The sequence below is a fragment of the Rhinolophus hipposideros genome (assembly GCF_964194185.1).
Source record: "Rhinolophus hipposideros genome assembly, chromosome: 2".
NCBI lineage: Eukaryota > Metazoa > Chordata > Mammalia > Chiroptera > Rhinolophidae > Rhinolophus > Rhinolophus hipposideros.
The window spans coordinates 88982333-89002945 of record NC_138048.1 but is presented as its reverse complement, the minus strand read 5'-3'; the positions used below and the strand labels follow the sequence as shown (position 1 = coordinate 89002945).

Here is a 20613-nt window from a genome sequence, read left to right as displayed (position 1 = left end):
TATTTGCTCAAAAATTAAGCTTTGCATCTGGAAAGCCCTTGAATAGAAGCATCTCAGAAACAGAAAGCCTGGACTCGCAAAGTTTCATTCATTCAGTCAATATCCCAGGAGCCTCTCCTTCATGCATGCAGGACACTGTGCTCAGTGCCAGGCTGGGCGGGATAAATGGGTCAACAAAAGGTAGTCTCTGCGCTGAGGGAAGGACCCAACTAGGAGTTCTAAATAACCTAAACTGTAACACGGAGGCTGCACAGTTGATCTGCCTGCAATGAGTACTGCTAGGACAAGGATCAGTCCATTAAATGCAGCCTTCCTTCCGTCCGGTGGGTGTTGTACCCGCCCCCCAAGCCCTGGGTCTAGAGAACTGGAGCTCTACAGAGCTGGACCAAGAACTCGCACTCCTGGCGGGAGGATGTCAAGGGCGCAGAGCGGTAAGGAGAGACCAAAGAGGGAAGCAGAGGCCCAGTGAGCCCTGGGATGGTGGCCTGCGCGACCCCCGAAGATGCAGCAGCAGGGAGGGCAGGCAGCGAGGACCGGCTCCTCCCCGAGAGCGGGTCTTCCCCGGAAACCACAGCCTCCAGCGTTACGCGGCCCTCGCCGTCGGACCCGAGGGTCTGCGCCGGGTGCCCGGCGGCCCGGGTCTGGGGGACGGGCCCTGGCCAAGCCACGCCCCCAGGCTCCTCCCCCCAGATGCGCAAGCCGGTCCCGCACCGCGCCAACCCTTTCCCGGGTCATCGCCCCTCCCCTCTTCCGGGCCGCGAGCCCCCCGCGCTCCGCCTCAGGTCCGCGCTCGCTCGCGCGCGCTCGCCCGCCCGCCCGCCCTCTCAGCGCGCGCTCGGCGGCCCGACGACGCGGGAGTCGCTCGCGCGGGACAGGGCTGGCTGCGCTCCCCCGCCGCCGAGCGCTGGCTCACTGAGGCGGCACCCTCGCTTCAACGCCCGGAGAGGGTCGGGCTGCGGAATCTGCGGCCACAGCGGCGGCGGCGGCGGTGAGGAAAGCTGGCCGGGGGAGGCGGGCATGTGGGAGCCGCGGGCATCGGGGGCAGGGTGGTCCGGCGCCCCCGCGGCCACGTCGAAGGCTTGCTGGAGCGCGGCGCGCGGAGGAGCTGGGAGGGAGGAGTGCTGGGTGGAACCGGGGTGCGTCGGCCCCGGCTCCGCGCCGAGGAACGGCCGGGGGGCGCGGGCGCGGGCCGCCGGGGTGTCCGCGGGACCCCGGCGGGATCGGGCCTGGGGCGACGCCGCCTCGAGGCTCCTGCCACGTTCCCACCGCGCGTTACCCTTCTCTTCGGAGTGGGCGCCAACCCTGCGTCTCCCCACAGCCCGCCGCCCCTCCTCCGCGTCCGCGTGTGTCCTGGAGCCCGGCTCGCTCAGGGGGCAGCCGACGCCCGGAGCCGACCCTGCCCGGGGGCCGCTCCCCGGGGAGGTGTGTGCGGGGGGAGGGGCCTGCCCCCGAACTCGGGGAGCCCGCGACTGCACCAGTTGGACGCGCTTGCAGCCCGCTCTGGGGGAAGCGGGCGGCGGTGTCGGATGCCCACTCACCTCGCGCGCTGAGAACCCGAACGCGAGTGCCCCGCCGCAGGTTCCGAGGGCTTAGCACGTCCAGCGTCCCGCGCCGTGGGAACCCCGCCTGGCAACGCCGCTGAGACCGCTCCGGCGCCCGTCACCCCTACGCTCCGGGGCCGCGCTGCCTCAACCTGGGAAACGTCTGGCGGGAGGGAGAGTTGTTTCTAGAAAACGGTTGCAATTAGCTTTTCGTCACACGGGAGGGAAAAGTCCAAAGTTATCAACTGGAAGGCCGGGCTGGGTTTTCCTCCGGGTGCCACGCACGCCCCCGGGAGCAGGGGAGCCCGTGGAACAAAGTACAACTTGCGGAGCGGCCGCCGCGGTGACGACGTCCCAGGATGACGTCACCGTGCGATGTTTAAAATGGGAGCTTTTCGCTCTGAGTGTGGGTGGAGGAACTGCGGCCACTTAACCCCGGGCGCCGAAGGTCCTGTGGGCCCTGCTCGCTTCTGGTTTCACTCTTCCGACTTTCCAACTCTCCCTCCTTTTACTTTTCGGTACTCCGAGAATACTGACTGGTGGAAGCGTTTCTCAGCCATTCCAGGCATCGTTTCTTCAAACGGGGGGGGAAAAAAAAAGTAATTCCATATGACTCATCCTGTGTTACCACCGAGAGCAACCACTAAGTGGTTCTTTTCTTCCTTTCTTCTTTTATTTTGGATATGAAACAAAGCAAAAAAAAGGGGGGCTGGGGAATAAAAGCCCCAAACTCGTATATGTAGAACATAGTTGGCAAATTTAATGAATGTGGGGAATGATCTAGGTAAGGATTCAGTGCCTTTCTTTCGTGTGGTTCCTTGTTTTCTTTGCTGGAGTGGAGGCTAGTGTAGTTCCACCAGCAACTTTTATCCCAAACCATATATTAAATTGCATTGGCTTTTCTTTTCCATCATAACGTGGTGGAGAATAAATACAGCTTTATAAAGTGGAAATGGCTCACATTTTTTTCAGGACGAAGCTGCACAGCAGTTGTGGAGGGCTGGGGTTTTGGTGCCTGCACACTCCGATGTGCAGCCCAGTACCTGGTAGCTGGCCACAGAAAGTGGATTTGGCATTCTAGGATTCCAGGAGGAAGGTTTGGGTGTCTTCCCATCCAGGATCAGGGTGGCTGTGCTGCCAGCACACCTCTCAGATAACTATATAGAATTTATTTCACAGTGAGATCCCTTGTTTGAATTTGCACAAGGAGTAAGGGAATCACATTATGAAGAGAGACTTTAAGAACAGGTTTGAGAAAAAAAGGAAGTGAACAGAATCAGCTTTATTTTTTGAATGTGTGAGAACACAAACTATCAGATTAGTCGGGTTTTATACTAAACATAACAGAGGCTGTAAGTCTTAAATAATTGGCTTAGGAAAAGGTGATGTTGCTTAGTAAATGCAGCATCTGAATAACTCCCAAGTTACAGCAGCCAAAATGAATGAGCTCATCGCATAAAGACAGAATATACATCGAAACAATCCCAGGACAAGGTTTTTTTGCCTTTATGGATTAATCAATGATAAATCAAATCTGCCATTTAAAGATCTGCCTTGAGGCACTTCCAAAATGCAAACAAATTTCTGATTTTTTTTTTTTTTTTTAGTTTGATTTTCTGTAGATGGCCCTGAGTTTCCATTCTCTTAAGAGAATGGAAAGCTGCTATTTTTTTACATCTTGTAGGAGAATACAAAGGGTGCCCCCCAAAAATATACAAATTTTAAGAAAGGAAAAAACTATTAAAATTGTAATACTCAATATATACTAATAACAAAAGATGAATGTTGTGTTTCCCTGAAAATAAGACCTAGCTAGACCATCAGCTCTAATGCTTCATTTGGAGCAAAAATTAATATAAGACTGAGTCTTATGTTACATTATATTTTATTATACCTAGTCAAAATAAGACTGGGTCTTATATTAATTTTTGCTCCAAAAGACACATTAGAGCTGATGGTCCGGCTAGGTTTTATTTTCGGGGAAACACGGTACAAGTCATATATACTTTTTTTGGCACTACAAGTGTATCTGTTCCTGAAAGAATGCTTATAAACACTCCATACTGAATTTTTTTTCTTTACGTATAGCAACTTTATTGAAATATAATTTACATACCATACAATTTACATTTAAAATGTACAGTTGGTTTTAATATATTCATAGAGTTGTAGGACCATTACCACTGTCAATTTTAGGATATTCTCATCACCTCGAAAAGAAACCCTATGCTCATTGACATCACTCCTCTCATCCCTCCATGCCTCCTACCTCTAAGCCACTACTCTACTTTCTGTCTATATATTAGTATTTGCCTGTTTTGGACGTTTCATGTAAATGGAATTATACAATTTTTGGTTTTTTATGACTGTTCTTTCCCTTAGTATGACATATTCAAGGTTCATCCATGCTGTTGTGTGTGTATCAGTACTTCATTCCTTTTTGTTGCTGAATGATGTTCCATTCCATATATTTATCCATTTGTCAGTTGATGGACATTTGGGTTGTTTGCACTTTTTTGCTATTACAAATAACGCTGCTATGGACATTTGTGTACAAGTATTTGTGTGGACATATATTTTCATTTCCCTGGGATTTGTAGGTAGGAGTAGAATTGCTTGGTCATATGTTAACTCTATGTCTAACCTTTTTAAGAACTGACAAACTTTTCTATAACGGGCCTGCAATACTGGATTTTAAAGTGAACATTTTATGTTTTAAAATTCAAATTATTTCACAGAATTTTAAACTTAAATTATTGCAGCTAAAGATTGACACATTTAGTAAAAATTATACAGTGGTATTGTTATAGTGGTATTATTACAGTGCTTCTCTGAGTGATATCTCTGATTTTATTTTAGCCAACATGCACAAATTGGTGTGCTCTCTTTACTGAACTTCTTCACAAAGCTGTGATAAGATTCTTAAACAGTATTCTATAATAAAGTCTTTATGGCATAAATTCGTGATGGTTCTCTACTCCAGATATGAGCCAGTGAATGACAAGATAAAATTGGAAGGAGAAAGGGGAGCTGAAAGAAGGGATATTTTGCAGAGTTTTATTTTCCAGTTTTATGTTTTGGGATTTTTTTGGTTTCTGGTTTTTTTGTTTTTTGAGAAAAATTTTTATCTTTGCAGGGAAAGATGAAGAACGAAATTGCTGCTGTTGTCTTCTTTTTCACAAGGCTTGTTCGAAAACATGATAAGTTGAAAAAAGAGGCAGTTGAGAGATTTGCTGAGAAATTGACTCTAATACTTCAAGAAAAATACAAAAATCACTGGTATCCTGAAAAACCATCAAAAGGACAGGCCTACAGGTAAAGGGTTGGATTGGAATAAGGGAAGAGGCTAATCGCTCCTGAAATGAATGCAAGGCCAAAGGATTGAAGGGTGACCAGTCTATGCCTTTCATAATTTATCTGCAGAATACGTAACTCTGGGTGTTTTGGTATTTTTTCCTCACTCATTTTGGTATTTTTTGGTATTTTTTCCTTACTCATGTTTTTGCTGCTAGCGTCCCACTGCCTGGACTTGGGAGGCTGATACTGTAAGCTCATAGGAGTTAGTCTTCTTCTCGTGGTTATAGTTTGGCTCCAGGTTGCGTGAATTCTTATATATAGCACAGGTGCTTGGGGGTTTTGCAATTCTAGAGGACCTCTGAAGCTATCACCCATAAATGGGCACAGTAGGAGTTGAGGGAAATGAGTCTATAGAGGTAAATTACATGCTACATGTGGTTGTTGTTTTTTTTTGTTTGTTTGTTTTTTTCAAAAAACAAAAATTTTATGGCAAATGGAAACTAAGGTTATTGGACACCTAATATGTTCTTGATACAAGATTAATTTTATTTATACTATGCATAATTCTTTATGGGTGAAGCCAGTGTGACTATTTTATAGGTGAAGGTAACTTCCTATAATCCACAATTGGTAAATACTAGGTGTAAGATTTGAACTCCCGTATAACTGACCCTAAATTCCTAATGGGCTTTCTGCACACCACACTGTGGCTCTGAGAGGGAAGGTAATTCTCGCTTGCAGCTGTCTTTTGTTTTCTGGTTTATAAGTTACATTTACAGCTTAAAGTAAAGAAGAGCAGACTCCTGCTTAACATGTCCTGGCATGCTCACTGCCTAGTATTTATGTGACCACTTGGAAACCTGACTTGAGAATGTTCTGCTAAACTGGTCTGTCAGACCTTGTCCCATTTGTGGATGTGGTCACAAAAAATAAAAGTGGAACATTTGTGGCTATCATATCTACAGAAATTCTTGAAGCATGTTGCTATCCCCAAAGTTTCCTCCCCAAATCAGAACTTCTGTGCTGTGATGCAAAAAGGACTTCCTTTTAGTCACTAAGCTGTTGCAAATGCAAAACTATTCAAGGAATCTGCAAAGAAGGTGAAAATATGATTTATTTCTCATTTGCTAAAAGCCAGGTGAGCTTGTGTTCTATTGAAAAGAAAAGAATCAAAGTAATTGATTTATTTTCCCCTTCATTTTTATCCAAAGAGGTTTCCTGGTAAATTGGAAAATGGGGGGGAATTAAAATAGAAATATGGATGTTCTGTGTAAAGCAAACTCAAGTTACTTATCTTGTCACCTGATTCTCTTTAATATTTTTCTGCACATCTTCATTTCTGATAGAGTGAGCTTTTGTGAGTTAGAGCTGTTGAGGCTTTTTACACTGATGTAATTGACATTGGACAAAGGCTTTTGGAAGTGCCAAGCCACTGTACTATTACTGAAAAAGGAGACACTGTCAAGTAAATGCTTAAAGGTCAGACAGTGTACAGTTTCATTTCCATTAATTCTAAAAACTTCAGGGAAAAAAGTTAGCCAAACAGGATTAAATTGGCATGTGATCAGAAGTATCATTAAGTCATTTTGAAGCCATCTTTGAAGTAGAAAACTATTAGACTTAATAGTATGTCACTACTATTATAAAAATGAATAAAATATAGGATTAACCAGAATTAGTATACTCTTTAATCCATAAAGTAGGTTGGACGTGTTTTTTCTTCTAATGTGTTTATAAATTAAAGTTGTTTCTCCACGCTGTATACAAATAAGATGCTTTTGGAGGGCAATTTGGCATTGTTATCAAGATGTGTAAAAATATTCACACTCTTTGAACAGTAAATCTAAACATCTAGAAGCATAATCAGATATGCAGACAAATATATATATATATGAATATGGATTTTTTTTACACTTTATAATTGCAAGAAATTGGAAAGAACTAAACTGTCAAATTAAGTAATTGACAGGCTATTTTTACGCAACTCTTAAAATCCTGTTTTGAAGAGTTGTTAATGGATAAGTAGTCAGCATTTAGAGTGAAAAAACAGCATAAAAATATGTAAGTTATGTAAATTTTGTTGAAGCAGAGTCTCTATTTAAGCATCTGTATTTACATATGTATACATTTTTAAGCTTAGAGTCTACATCGCTCTCAATATAGGTAATAAAAATACATACGTAATATCTAAGATCTGCCTCCTTACCCTTGACTGCTTTTGATCCTAGGCCACCTGGGATTTTTGAATCAACCTACACAACATTAGAATGTGTAACGTAGGAACATCTTACAGAAATAAACAAACAGCATCTTACATACTATAAAATAATTTATTTTGCTCTGAATTTGCTAAATTGTTGATGCTATTAAGACAGAATAAGGTGTTTAATAAAATGAACTTTGGAGTCTCTTGGTCTGGATTTGGACCCTGGATTCACCACTTGCTTACTGAGTGTGGGCAAGTTACTCAGATTCTTTTTGCCTCCTTCTTAAAATGATGGAAATAGATAGTATCTAATTCACAGGATAAATGTAAAAATTAAAAGAGTTAATACATGCATAGCGTTAGGAAATTGTCTATTGCGTAGTAAACCTTCAAAAAGTTGTTAATTACAGTTGACCTTCAACAGTTGACACAGGTTAGGGGTGCTGACCCTGCACAGTCGGGGGGAAAAAAAACAACAGGTGTGTGTGTGTGTGTGTGTGTGTGTGTAAAGCTTTTGACTTTCCCCAAAACTTGTTACCCTAAGTATCTGAGGGGATTGGTTCCAGGACCCCCATTTGGACAACAAAATCAGTGGATGCTCAAGTCCCCTATGTAAAATGGCATAGATCATTGTGTACAGTTCCCTCTGCATCCCATGGACTCCCAACCAAGGATTGAAAACAAGGTATTGAAAAATCTGCACATAGTGGACTTAACGCAATTCAAACTTTTCAAAGATCAACTGTATTATTATTTAGATAACGTGTTAGCTGTTACCTAATGAGAACTTTTTCACTGTTTTAAATGAAAATAGAAATCAACTAAAAAATTTAACTTTTAAAAACCTTAAATAGCGTATTCTATTGATGTCATTGTATTATTTAATGGTATAATTACTATTCGTCAGTTACTTTGTATTTTCCATATTTTTAGAGCTTTGGGTCTGAGGAAGAAGTGAAATGGCTTAATCTAAATTCATCCAATAAGTACTAGGACTTGTACTAAAACCTGGGTTCTCTTGATTGATTTCTTATTTGTAGGCATTACTTTTCATTGTAGCTACCATTACTCTAGGTAAGCGGTATGCTTATTTTTACCTGTATTTTTGCATTTGTACAGGGAGCCACCTTTGAGCATACCATCAAGTAGATGAGGTATTTCTTAGGTTAAAAAATAATGGAACCAGTGGCTTTATTGGTTGAGAAATTTTTTCACTTACTTTGACAGTGATTGAAAAAAGAAAACCTATGGGTAACAAGTTAAATGAAATAAGCCAATAACACTTTTGGATTATATTTTAATCTTAAGTATGTGATATGAATTCTTCTCTGTCCTTAACTGATTCAATATTTATTGAACAATTATAAGTAAGGCAAAGAACATCCTTTTTAACACTTGTTTTATTATCTGGGACATACAAGCAAGATAATGACAGATCAAAACTTGTCACAAGAAGTAATATTATTTCAAAAAATTGGTTGAGATCTTTTGTTAGTTGGAGATTTTGCTATATGTGAACTCAGTCTATTAAAACTTTTTCTTGGGGGGAGGGAGATGAGGGTAAGGGGGATCAAATATATGGTGATGGACGGAGAACTGACTCTTGGTGGTGAACACACAATGGGATTTATAGTTGATGTAATACAGAATTGTACACCTGAAATTATGTAATTTCATTAACAGTTGTCACCCCAATAAATAAATTTAAAAAAAAAAAGAAATATTTTACCAAAAAATAAATAAATAAATAAAATAAAATAAAAAAAAAACACTTTTTCTTCACGGCTCTGAGTAAATTCATGCAACTTTATACTCCTTGCTCATTTAATGTACATATGATCTTAGTAGTTTCTAGGTAAAATGAGATAGAGCCAGTTCTAGTGATTTCCCTAGACTCACACAAAAGCCCTCTTTTTACTAGCCTGGGTAGTTTGTCGATGCTGCCTCTTTGCCTTTAGTTCACATTTACTATTTATTTAGGGTAGATACATTCCTGGGTTCTCCACCAGGGTATTTTTTTTTTTTTTCACATTGTCAAATACTTATAATGGGACTTAAGATTATAGTTCTATTAAAGCTATTAACTTGACTCCACTTTGTTGTAGATGCATTCGTGTCAATAAGTTTCAGAGAGTTGATCCTGACGTTTTGAAAGCCTGTGAGAACAGCTGCATCTTGTACAGTGACCTGGGCTTGCCAAAGGAACTCACTCTATGGGTGGACCCATGTGAGGTGTGCTGTCGGTGAGTTCTTGAATTTCATGGTTGAACTGATTACCTTGCTGGAATTTACTTTATGAAATTCTCTCAAGTACTGCCTGCTTGTGTATCTTTATGGCCAGAAGCTGGTTGCTTGGCTTTCTCAGATGTGGATTTTGTAAAGTAGTCTTCTGGAAGTGGTAGTGAAGGACTGGTTATATTCCTGTTTTACAGCTAAAGAAACTCAAAAATCCTGATGGGCAAGGGTTTTTCTAGAGCTTTGCCAGGATGCTTATTTGTAGACTAAGAAGTAGAATTTAAACATCTAGACTCCTGTAAGTCTATTACTGTTTTCTTTCAGTGGTGGTGCACTTGTCTTTCCCCTCTTCAAATTAGAAAAAAGCCACTCCCAAAAAATACTGGATAATAACTTTTGGTTGGTCTCTGTTTTTATTCTTACTTACCTCCCATTTGGGTTAAGTAACTGATTGATATATTCATGGTTTTGTTTTCATAATGGAAATTATTTCTTGTCTTCTAATGAACAGAACTTTAAAAGGTTGAGTGTTAGGTCTGAAGTTTAATTGTACTCCATTCTAAAAACATTCATTGTGAACCAGGCATTCTTAATTACGGCTTTTTAAAAAATTAAAGTGTCATTCGGTTTTCAGGTAGTTTAAAGTGTGGTAAATCAGAACACAGAATAAGCAGATTACAACGGAGTGTGATTTGTGCTGTAATAGAAATATGTACAAAATGCAGTGGTTGGTAGCACAATGGAGAAAATTACTGCCTCTGCTGAGAGTCAGGGAAAACTATTGAGTAGCTAATACCTGAGCTGGTTAGGGAAGGATGAGTTCCAGTTGATTAGATGAGAAAGAGGGAAGGACATTTCCAGATAGAAGGAACAGGATGAGCAGATTCTTGGAACCTCCTCCTGTAAGTGGGTTGTTTTCTACAGTTGTTCCTTTAAAGTATTTCTCTTTGGTTTTGAGGTACAATTCACAAGTTGACTGTAGTGGAAATGCTTTTTGATGCAACCCTAATACATTCCAAAAGTATGTGTTAACAATAGCCTTTGACTGGATCTCCAACAATGAAAATGGAGCTGAAGACATGTCGTACCCAAAATACATGGTTATTCTTACACTGAAATTCTGGACTGCCCTGAAGCTGTTTATTATAAGCTGTTGGTATAAGCTTTTTGCTGTGGGAAACCGGGTGTAGGTAGTAAGTAGATTCTCCCACACTTCCTTCTCAGTTAGAAAATGGAAGAGCACGACATCTCAAGTTTTGGTCCAAAAAGGTCAAATAATTTTAGAGTCTGGGACTAATTAAGAACTCACCTGAGGCCAGGGTCAGACTTTGTAGACTTTGGCCACTGAACCCCTGCAGGAGACCTCAATATACAAGAAATAAGTATCACAAAGTTACTGTATTGATTTGCTTACATTTTTTTCAGTCCCCAGTTGGATCCTGATTGACTCTTACGTAGTTGTAATATTGACTCTTTTAAATAGTTGCGTAGTTTTCCAGCCCATAAAGTATTATAAGCAGCATTTGAAAGGGGGTTGTTTATAGTAGTAAAAGTTACCCCCCCAAAATGTCATAGCAGTAGAGGCAGGAGCAAAAAAGCTGAGAAGTTGGTACAAATGTATTATTACACAAATAATAAATATTTAATACAGCAATCTTAAATCATTAGGGTAAAGTTTCTCTGTCCAAGGATGTTAAGAAGTTGGGTAATGATGTAAATATTTTGGGTATATATATTTGAAATGTTTATATCTTGGCACCTAAAGATGAAAGCTTTAGTTATGTAGACATTCTACTTAAGAGGGTACTTCATTACTTGATGATGTCAGATAATGAAAAATTATTGTGCTTTCATCTTGTTAATAAAAGAAAATTTTTGCATTCAGTAGCTTTCTAAATAATTTTGTGTATGATTAAAATTTTACCAAACATTGGATGTTACTCAATTTTTTTCACAGATAATAGAAATCACCTTCAAAATATGGGGTGCTCATTCAGTGATAACAGGACCCACAAAAGAAAGGCGTGTTAACAATTGTGTATAAGTGGTGCTACACGGTAACAGACGAGATTTAGAGAGTGATTAGTACTTTTGGACCAAAACTGAAAAGAAATACTCTGAAAATTAAAACAAAGCTAATTTAGCAGTTACACAATTGAATGAATATCTGAGATTCATTAAATATAATAAATCATTGGTATACTAGAGACTAAAGGTTATGAAAAAAATTGAAGTGCACTCCAAGAGATAGTTCTTCATAGTCTGAATTACTCCATCAGGATAAAATATTGGAAGGGTGCAGAGTGTTACATAGTTAGAAAGGTTATTACTTAGTGAAATGTTTGAGAGCATACAGAATAGATAACATCTTTCTGATAAGAAGCTGGCAGCTTTATTATCTACTCAACATATTTCTATGCTTTTTAAAATAGTTTCTCTATAATCCTTTCTTTTCCTGATAAAAAGCATTAGATACTATTGATTTGTTTCAAATTAACTAAATTGGCCTTAATGTTTTAGAAGTGTGTCATTGAGAAATGGAAAGTTTAAAAGTTGTTCATTACTAATTCTAAGGAATTTACTACACATTCTAATGTTGCAGTAATATAGTAAGCGGCTTCACTTACCGTGAAGAGAGCACTCATACCAAAATACTATAAAAGGAAAGATGCAGAACCTAATTGAACTTGCATGTCAAGGAAATCTGAGTTTAATAGAGCTAATCCTTCAGTCATTAGATGTCTGCCCTTGATTTAGGTTTGTGCTTCTACAAAGGCAGGGATTTTTCTCAAATTTCCTGCCTTTCTGTTTTGCCTGAATTTTGACTCCATTAATGGGCAAAACTGAAGGTAGGCCTAACCCCATTGTTAATATTGACATTAACATATGAATCAACCTTTGATTGTATCAATGTTTGCTGAGTCTTTAAATGCTGGAGAGGATTTAGGGGTAAATTTCCATTGCTAAAACCCCGTGTTAAGTAAACTTGAAATTATGAGATGTGAATTCCGTGTTGTGAGGAACTCCCCTAACTGTTCAGGCATCTTATACTAAGAATCACCAGTGGAAGACCAACCAGTATCCAACCAGCTCCAGCTTCTTCACCCAGCTAATGGGGAACTGAGGCCTGGAGAGATTAAGTGACTTGCCTATGGCAGAGGTTGTTAATGGCAGAGCCATAACAGTGTCCAGTGCTCCTTCTGCCATCCTGTAGCAATCCTCTCATGAGGTAAACTGAAAATGAATACAAGAGGGAGTTATGCACCATATTTTCGTAACGTTTATGGCCCTATTCAGCCTGTGAGAATGGAAGACAGCACAGCTATATAAAACAATAGAACTCACCTATGAGACTATTTGCTTTCTCTATAAACTTTCGAAGGTTTTATTGTGGTTAGGCTTTTTATTTTATTGTGGATACCCTGATTCAGAAATGATTTGAGACGAGTTAATTTGAAATGAAATTAATTGACATCATAGTCAATTATAGTTAACCCTATTTTTCTATTGAAGTTCTCATGTTTTTAAAGCTTAGAATCACTTTGTCTAACTTTAATTACTATTGTGTAAGAGCTGCTTAACAATTCATTTCCTTTTGTTTACTAGAAATTGTTTCATAGTTTTTATATTGTGCAATCTGTTTAAGTAGATTTGTGGGTTTCTCCTTTGTCCTCTGAATGAAAACTCCTAGTTTTACTGTTCATTATATTTTTCCTTGTTGCAGAAATTATTTTTCTTTTTTTAGTAATCAACAGCCAAAGTTACATATTCTGACAATTATTTTTTTTAGATCAAGGCTTTAAAAACATTTTGCAAGGATAAAAAAAGGCTTGCTCATTTTACTTTTTAAAAATAAAATGAGAGGTGAGCAGTTATTCTAGGAACCTCTATGAGGTAAGCGGTATAATTCAAGCAAAACCCCTTTATTTTCCTCAATAGTTTTTTTTTTCTTTAACCTCAGCAGTTGCCTCAGTTCTCATTTTTGTCGGTGTGGATGTAGAAAACACGGGCCCCTTTTTATTTAATCATGATAAAAGTAAATCTCAGGAATGTCTAGTTGACTTGTGACTTGAATTATTAGGATCTACATTACAACAGTCAGTTAAAAATACATTAGAAAATGTTACTACCTATTCTAATGGTACTTGACAAAAATGTAATCAAAACAATTTCTCTTTGCTGTTTTAAACAATTATTTTTATTAGGAGGCAGCAGAAAATAAAATAGAGTCACTTTTACTGTGGGTGCCAAAAACATGTATATAAGTGGACACTTTGGTCAATGCTGCTCAAGCAGTAGTTTGCCATAATGAGAAGGGTCTGGACACTGATGAAGCACTTTGAACACCTCTTGTAATTGCAGAAGTCAAACGTGACTTGTATTCATCTTTTGTTATTGGTATATATTGAGTATTACAATTTTAATAGTTTTTCCTTAAAATGTGTATACATTTTTAGGGCACCCTCTGTATTTGTACTTAAATAGAACAGAAGTAGAAAATTGTGGCCTGCATGTTAGCATGGAGCTTGGTTAGGATATTATACATGTAGGGTCAGGTTCTAGAAGGGTTCCTTCTTTGCCTTGGACCAGTGGCATGTCCAGACGTGTTTAACGGTTTTTGTAGATATTTCTTTGTTGATGTGACTTAAAGGTTTGTAATACTTTTTTTTTTTTTTTTTAATTCCTAGGTACGGAGAGAAAAACAATGCATTCATTGTTGCCAGCTTTGAAAATGAGGATGAGAACAAGGATGAGATCTCCAAGAAAGTTACCAGGGCCCTTGATAAGGTTACCTCCGATTATCATTCAGGATCCTCTTCTTCAGATGAAGAAACAAGTAAGGAAGTAGAAGTGAAACCCAGTTCGGTGACTGCAACCCCAAGCCCCGTGTACCAGGTAACTGAAACGGCTTCGTACTGAAGGTCCATGAGCAGGGCGTTGCCAAGTCATTCCAGGTAGTTTTACTCATGTTGCCCAAGGTTTTTCTGATTGAGATTCTGGATCACAGTTCTTACCTTTCCACATGAAGCTACACCTCTGAGATGTAAATAGGTATCCTGAGTCACTTCATCAAAGGTCTGCTTCACTACTCAGTAAGTAGGATAAATATGTTTCAAATAGTGTGGTCAAGAAGATTTAAAAAACCATGATGATGAAGCATTCCTAATGTTTTGAAAATCCTTATTATATTCAAAAATAGCCACTCATTTTTTTGTAGTCTTTAACACTTCCAATTCGTACCTTTAGGTTTAATTTTCTCGTTCTTCTTTAAGTTCTCTAAATTATGCTTCAGTTAATTTTTCACTCAAGCCAAAAATATCTCCTTTGTAACACTTGAAGAGTTACAAAGCTACCGAGCATGCACTTATATGTTCCTTATTTACTATTTTTACCCCACATACCAAAGAACATTTAATGTACTTTAAAAAATTCTTCACACAATAGTACTTAACAGATATTGTAAAGTCAAAAAATTTAAAGACATCTTTTGAGTTGAGCCTCAACATGTACATTTTTCTAATTTTGAGCACAGTTGACCCTTGAACAACACGGGTTTGAACTGCACAGGTCCACTTATGCAGGTTTTTTCTTTTTTTTAATGAATACCTGTCGTACTGTTTTTCAGTCCAAGGTTGGGAGTCGAAGGTGCGATGGGCCATCTGTGCATTGATCTGTACAGGACTTGAACATCCTCAGATTTTGGTACCTTGAAACCAATCCCCTGAGTCCCTAACCCTTGTGTTGTTCAAGGGTCAACTGTGTGTTTTTAAAAATATACCTACTTTATATTATTAGGTTGGTGCAAAAGTAATTGCAATTTTTGCAGTTATTTTCAACCTTTTAAACCGCAATTACTTTTGCACCAACCTAATAATTTGGCTTTAATTAGATATAATGAAATATACCAGTTTTATGATAGAGTTGGATTTAGGCTAAAATGAAAATTTAGACCTTAATCAGAGTATCAGAGTTTTGAGTATGAAAAACTAAATCTTTAAATTCAGCATACATTTATATAATGAATATCCTTTCAGTATAACTTAATTTTTAATTTCTAATTTTGAATTAGAAATTAATTTTGAATTACCCTTCCCCGGCTTGAGAGGAAAATTAGTTCTGATGATTATCATATTTTTAGGGATATATGTATATGTGTATTATAAGATAACAGCACCTGCTTTTAAAAACAACTTCAGACAGTATAAAACAGTATAATAGTGGCAAGTCTTCCCTTTCCCCCCAACCACTAGTCCTGTGCCCTTCCATGGAGGTATTTATTATCAGTTATTTTTATATTCTTCCTGAGAGAGTTCCCATATAGATAAGCAAACATATTTGTATTTCAGGGATCATTTTTAAGACCTTTGCCTTAAATATATTGGGCTTTTTTTTTTCTTTCTCTGCATGATGTGTTATATACTACAAATTACCATTGTTTAATTGCCTACAATTCATTAAGATATGTGGCAATTTTATTATTTGTTGTTGCTCAACAAAGCAGTAACGTAATTAAGTCCCAAGTTGAATTGATTGCTGATAATACTTTATAAGTAAATTGATCTTTAATTTTAGAATTTATTTTAATATTTAATTGTATTATAATAATTAACGTTGAAAACCTGTTAGGATAAAATTATAATAAAGACATGGAAATGGAAGTGTCTTTCTTGTGCTTTTTAAATAAAACATTTCTCCTTAACATTGTATTCACTAACCAAAAGTTTCATGAGAGAGAATCATGGTTATTAAGCCATTGTGTAGGATGCTGGTACAAGTGTCCAGTTTTAATCTTCCTGTAATTTGCATTTTGAGCCTGCATTTCCAAGAACTTTAAAAAAGGGATTATCAAAGTAAGGACAAAAATTTGTAGTTTAGGGATCTTTGTACTATGCAAGTCTGCGTACTTCTAAAAGGTACCCCCAAGGTAACTCCCCACTATTTAGGAAGTAAAGATTATATCATTTCTCCCCAAATTCATCTATAGATCTAACTTAGTATCAGTCAAAATCCCAAAAGGCTTTTTAACTTAGAAAGTGACAATTCTAAAACTTAAAAAGAAGCGTCAAGTTGGAGGCCTCACACTAATACAAAGCCATTATGTTTATCAAGATAAGTGGGGTTAATGGTTCAAAGATACACAAATATATTAATGTAACAGAATAGAGTCCAGAAATAGACCCACATAAGTTCACATACATTTTTTTTTAAATATGCCAAAGTAATTCAGTAGGGATAGTCTTTAAGAACTGGTACCGAAACAATTGGATAATCTATATGAAAAAGAAGAATCATCTAACTGCTACTTGACACCATGCACACAAAAACTAGACATGGATCACAGACCTAAACATATAAGCTAAATCTCTGATGTTTCTAGAAGAAAACATAAGATTTTATTTTTATAAAGTTAAATTTGTAAAAATTTTTTCTTGTGTGTTTTCTGTCCCCCAAAAGAAATTTTGCCTATACCAAATAATAAAGCTATCTCCTTACAAGCTTCCATTCATTCAGTGTTGTGATCTTTTCTAGTTGAAATAACCGGAAAAAATTCTGGTTGCTTTAGATTGCTGTGTTTGAGCTTACTCCTTTTCATTTATTTAGAAAATATATGAGGTTTTTAACATACTTATACTTGACTATAGGAATGTCAAGTCTCTTTGGGTTGTGGGTGAGTGATTTTGTTTTTCTTTAATGAGGAATCTGGAAACTCACCTAGTTTTTATGTAATACATAGATAGTTTTTCCTTTGAATTAAATTACTGTTTTCTCTTCTCTACAGATTTCAGAACTGATATTCCCACCTCTTCCAATGTGGCACCCTTTGCCCAGAAAAAAGCCAGGAATGTACCGAGGAAATGGCCATCAGAATCACTACCCTCCTCCTATTCCATTTGGTTATCCAAATCAGGGAAGGAAGAATAAACCGTATCGCCCAATTCCAGTAACGTGGGTGCCTCCTCCTGGAATGCATTGTGACCGGAATCACTGGATTAACCCTCACATGTTAGCACCTCACTAGCTCCTTTTGATTCTATTGGTGTTGAGAAGGTAGAATAAGCCTAATTACATGTTAAAAGTTAAAAGTTCATATTCATAGTAGTAAAGTTAGATGGGTCAAACCATCAAACTTATTTTTATAGAGAAGTTATTGAGAATAATCTTTCTTAAAAATATATATGCACTTTAGCTATATTGATATAGTTTGAGAAACTTTATTAAAGTTAGTCAAGTGCCTGAGTTTTTAATATTGGACTTGAGTATTTATATATTGTGCATCAACTCTGTTGCATATGAGAACACTGTAGGAGTGGACGATCTGTTCTAGCACCTTTGAACATTTACTTTATGGAGAGTATGTAAGTTATTTATACACAAGGAAATATATTTTATGTCGTTGTTCAGAAGAATTGTGTGAAATCATGTAGTTGCAAATAAAAAGTAGTTTGAGGCATGACAATGTGTGCTTCTGTTCCGTGCATAAAAAAGAAGGGAGAGAGCAAAGGGGATGTTTCACTTCACTGTTGAAATGTTTAGTAAAGAAAAATAGAACAAGAATTTAAATTTTCCTTTAAAACTTTTTTTCAAACCATACCTTTCCCAAAGACTACATTATCAAAATATATATAAAAAATCTAAAATTAGTTAGTTGTAGCTAATTGAAAATATAATGAAACGTCTTTCAACCATCAGTCACTACTCATAGATTTTCCTAACCAAGAATTTGGCCCATACTAACTTTGATACGACATCTGACTTTATGTGCATAATGCCATCGCATAAAGTAGAAATGTCCTTCAGCCACTCTTAATTTCTGTGCCTTGTGCTTTTTTCCAACACATTAAGATCTTTACTAGAGGTCTAAAATAAAACCAAATAGTACAGTACTTAATATTTTTCCGTAGTCCTTCATATTTGTACCACTGTAATTCCATCAGTCTTGTAAGTATACTTGAACTACAAGAAGAGATAAGAATTTGACCGGGTCTTATATTAATTTTTGCTCCATAAGACGCATTAGAGCTGATTGTCTGGCTAGGTCTTATTTTTGGGGAAACAATAGTATGTGTTACATAGTACTAATTTCATGAGAAAAAAATTAGTACCTTGAAGGAGAAAAATCCCTATTATTAAGAAGAGTATTAATACCTGAAAAATAAGCTTTAACAACAGAAAGGAGTAAGTCTTATAGAAAAGTTCATAAAAATTTTTACAAATATACTGCTTGTAATGTCACTCATTATATCAATAGAGCTGATGGTCTGGCTAGGTCTTATTTTCAGAGACTCACAGTATGTATGCAAATAAGGCCAATACAAGAATGATGTGTCTACTGATGTACAGAGTTGTCCACTGTATTGTGAGGAGTGAAAATAAGTGCAAAAAATGATAATAGAACTTAATAGGTTTACCATAGAAAGTGAGTCTCAGAGTATTCAAGTAAGTTGTCCCAGGTGACCTAAACTAGCAGGGCCTCAAACCCTGGCAGTGTGACTCCAGGACACATGCTTTTAGGAGATGAGGGTTGGAAAGAGACTAAACCATTAATAATGCTACACTTAAACTGTTAATAATAGTGTGTGAGCGTTTTTTTTTTTTTTTGCATATGGAAAATAAAGATTTTGGTACCATTGGTTTATTTTACACTAGATTTCAATGAAAAACAAATTATCTTTAAAAAATGGCCACTAGAGGGCATCAGATATTTTCCAACTTCCAAGTTAAAGGTTGTATTTACAATCTCCCTTCTCCACAAAAAGCATTAGTGGTTAGTTTAAATCATTGCTTTCCCATGCATGGGTCTACATGTAGAAATGGCCATTGGTAATGGATATTTTTAGTTAAGTATGTTATAGTTAGTTATATATACAACAAAACATTTACTAGAATTTTGTTAATAAAAGTCATGCTCATTTAAGGAAACAAATAGCTAAAAACACAAAGATCATTAAATCACCTATAATCCCTTCAGCAAAAGTAACCACTGAGTATTTTAGTGGATGGGGATATTTAAAAGAAGGAGCTTTTAGTTCATATACTCCCATACTGTTGTGTTATAAAATATATTCATTTTGTGGTCACAGTTTTAAATGTGGACCATTTTATTACGTCATTTTTTTTTCTAGAACATGATTTTTAATAGTTTCATGGTATTCCTATGTATATGCATTAATTGAACCGATCTTTATTATTTGATATTAAGCTACAGATCTCTTTGGATATGTCTTTTCAGTCATATACTAAATAGTATACCACCTTTGTTGAGGGTGGGATGAGGGGAGGAGAGTACTACTTTCAAGTCCAGAAATAAATGGACAAATGGATCTCGTAACAGAACTGCCAACTTTTTGAAATCACATACAAAATAATAGACAAATTTTTTAGAGTCAAATTGATAAAGCTATAAAACTCAATATAGAACATCCAGTGTGACTGACAATTGATCTCACTAAATTCAATGGAAAAAGTTGTTTTTGCATCGTATAGATCATCTGTCAAACACTTCAAAAGAAGTAAAACTTACTGAGTAAAACGTAAAGTATATTTAAAATTTTGAACTTTGTGTAAAGGGAGTGGAACATGAAAAATAAATTCACCTGTCATCTGTGTTATTAAGTGAAACCTATTTTATGTTTCCTAAATAGCCCAGTGATAAGACCGATAATACTTAAAATCTGCTGTTGATACCTAATAAGATCCTAATGATAAATAATTTTGAAAATACCAGTTGTGTTGCTTGATACTATGAAATCTGGAAATACACAAAACAAGTTAAAATACAGGATCTTGAATAAATACTGGCATGCAGGTTTACAGTAAAATCCATCTCTCCCCTGATACAAAGAGTGCCAATCAAGGTTTAAGTAGGAAACCATTAAAAATTATATATCCTTAAAGAGTTTTAAATGTATAAATCAGTCTACTTCCAGTCACCAAATCTTTAAAGAATTTTTCTTAAAATTTGGGTCGATGGTAAGGAGTTAATCTGTTTTCAACATAACGTTTACCCGTAATATATCAATCTTCAAGTTTGGTGTCTTTTTTGAAGGAGTGTGCCAGCAGAACCATTTCCTCAGGTATGTTGTCTTCACTGTATCTAGTACAGTTGATATGTATAATTTACTCAAATTAATCAACATAAGCATAAACAGGTAGGGTACCAATCAAAGCAGACTCTTGTCAATCATACACTCCACTGGGGCCACCATGTGTTCTGGGCATCTGTGTAGGCCAGAGTCTGGTCTTTCACAGGCCTTCTCGGCTGGTGTTGCCGGGAGCAGAGGGAGGTGAGAAAGCGCCACACTCTCCAACTCTTTCCTTCTTGCCTTTCATTTT

At 37.5% G+C, this 20613-nt stretch overlaps 1 protein-coding gene and 1 long non-coding RNA gene across 4 annotated transcripts in view; one reads left to right on the top strand and one right to left on the bottom strand.

Moving 5' to 3' along the window:
- The window catches only part of LOC308488790, a 73744-nt gene extending 71852 nt beyond the window's left edge, over positions 1 to 1892 (bottom strand). Inside the window, exon 1 of one of the 2 annotated variants that reach the window (XR_013991952.1) lies at positions 1539 to 1892. This is a non-coding gene — a long non-coding RNA (uncharacterized lncRNA). The remainder of the gene's footprint in view (positions 1 to 1538) is intronic. The other variant, XR_013991953.1, reaches the window with a different exon arrangement.
- On the top strand, positions 235 to 18167 carry BTG3 (BTG anti-proliferation factor 3). Of its 2 annotated transcripts, none has more exons than XM_081028877.1 (5): positions 235 to 431; positions 4678 to 4856; positions 9150 to 9287; positions 13968 to 14175; positions 17060 to 17733. In XM_081028877.1, the coding sequence occupies exons 1-5, from the start codon at positions 303 to 305 to the stop codon at positions 17297 to 17299; spliced, it is 894 nt and encodes a 297-aa protein (XP_080885003.1). In that variant the 5' UTR covers positions 235 to 302; the 3' UTR covers positions 17300 to 17733. The 2 variants fall into 2 exon arrangements, with proteins under 2 accessions (XP_080885003.1, XP_080885004.1); XM_081028878.1 differs by lacking the exon at positions 235 to 431 and adding an exon at positions 611 to 988 and having other exon boundaries at positions 17060 to 18167.
- Positions 18168 to 20613: the final 2446 nt, after the last annotated feature.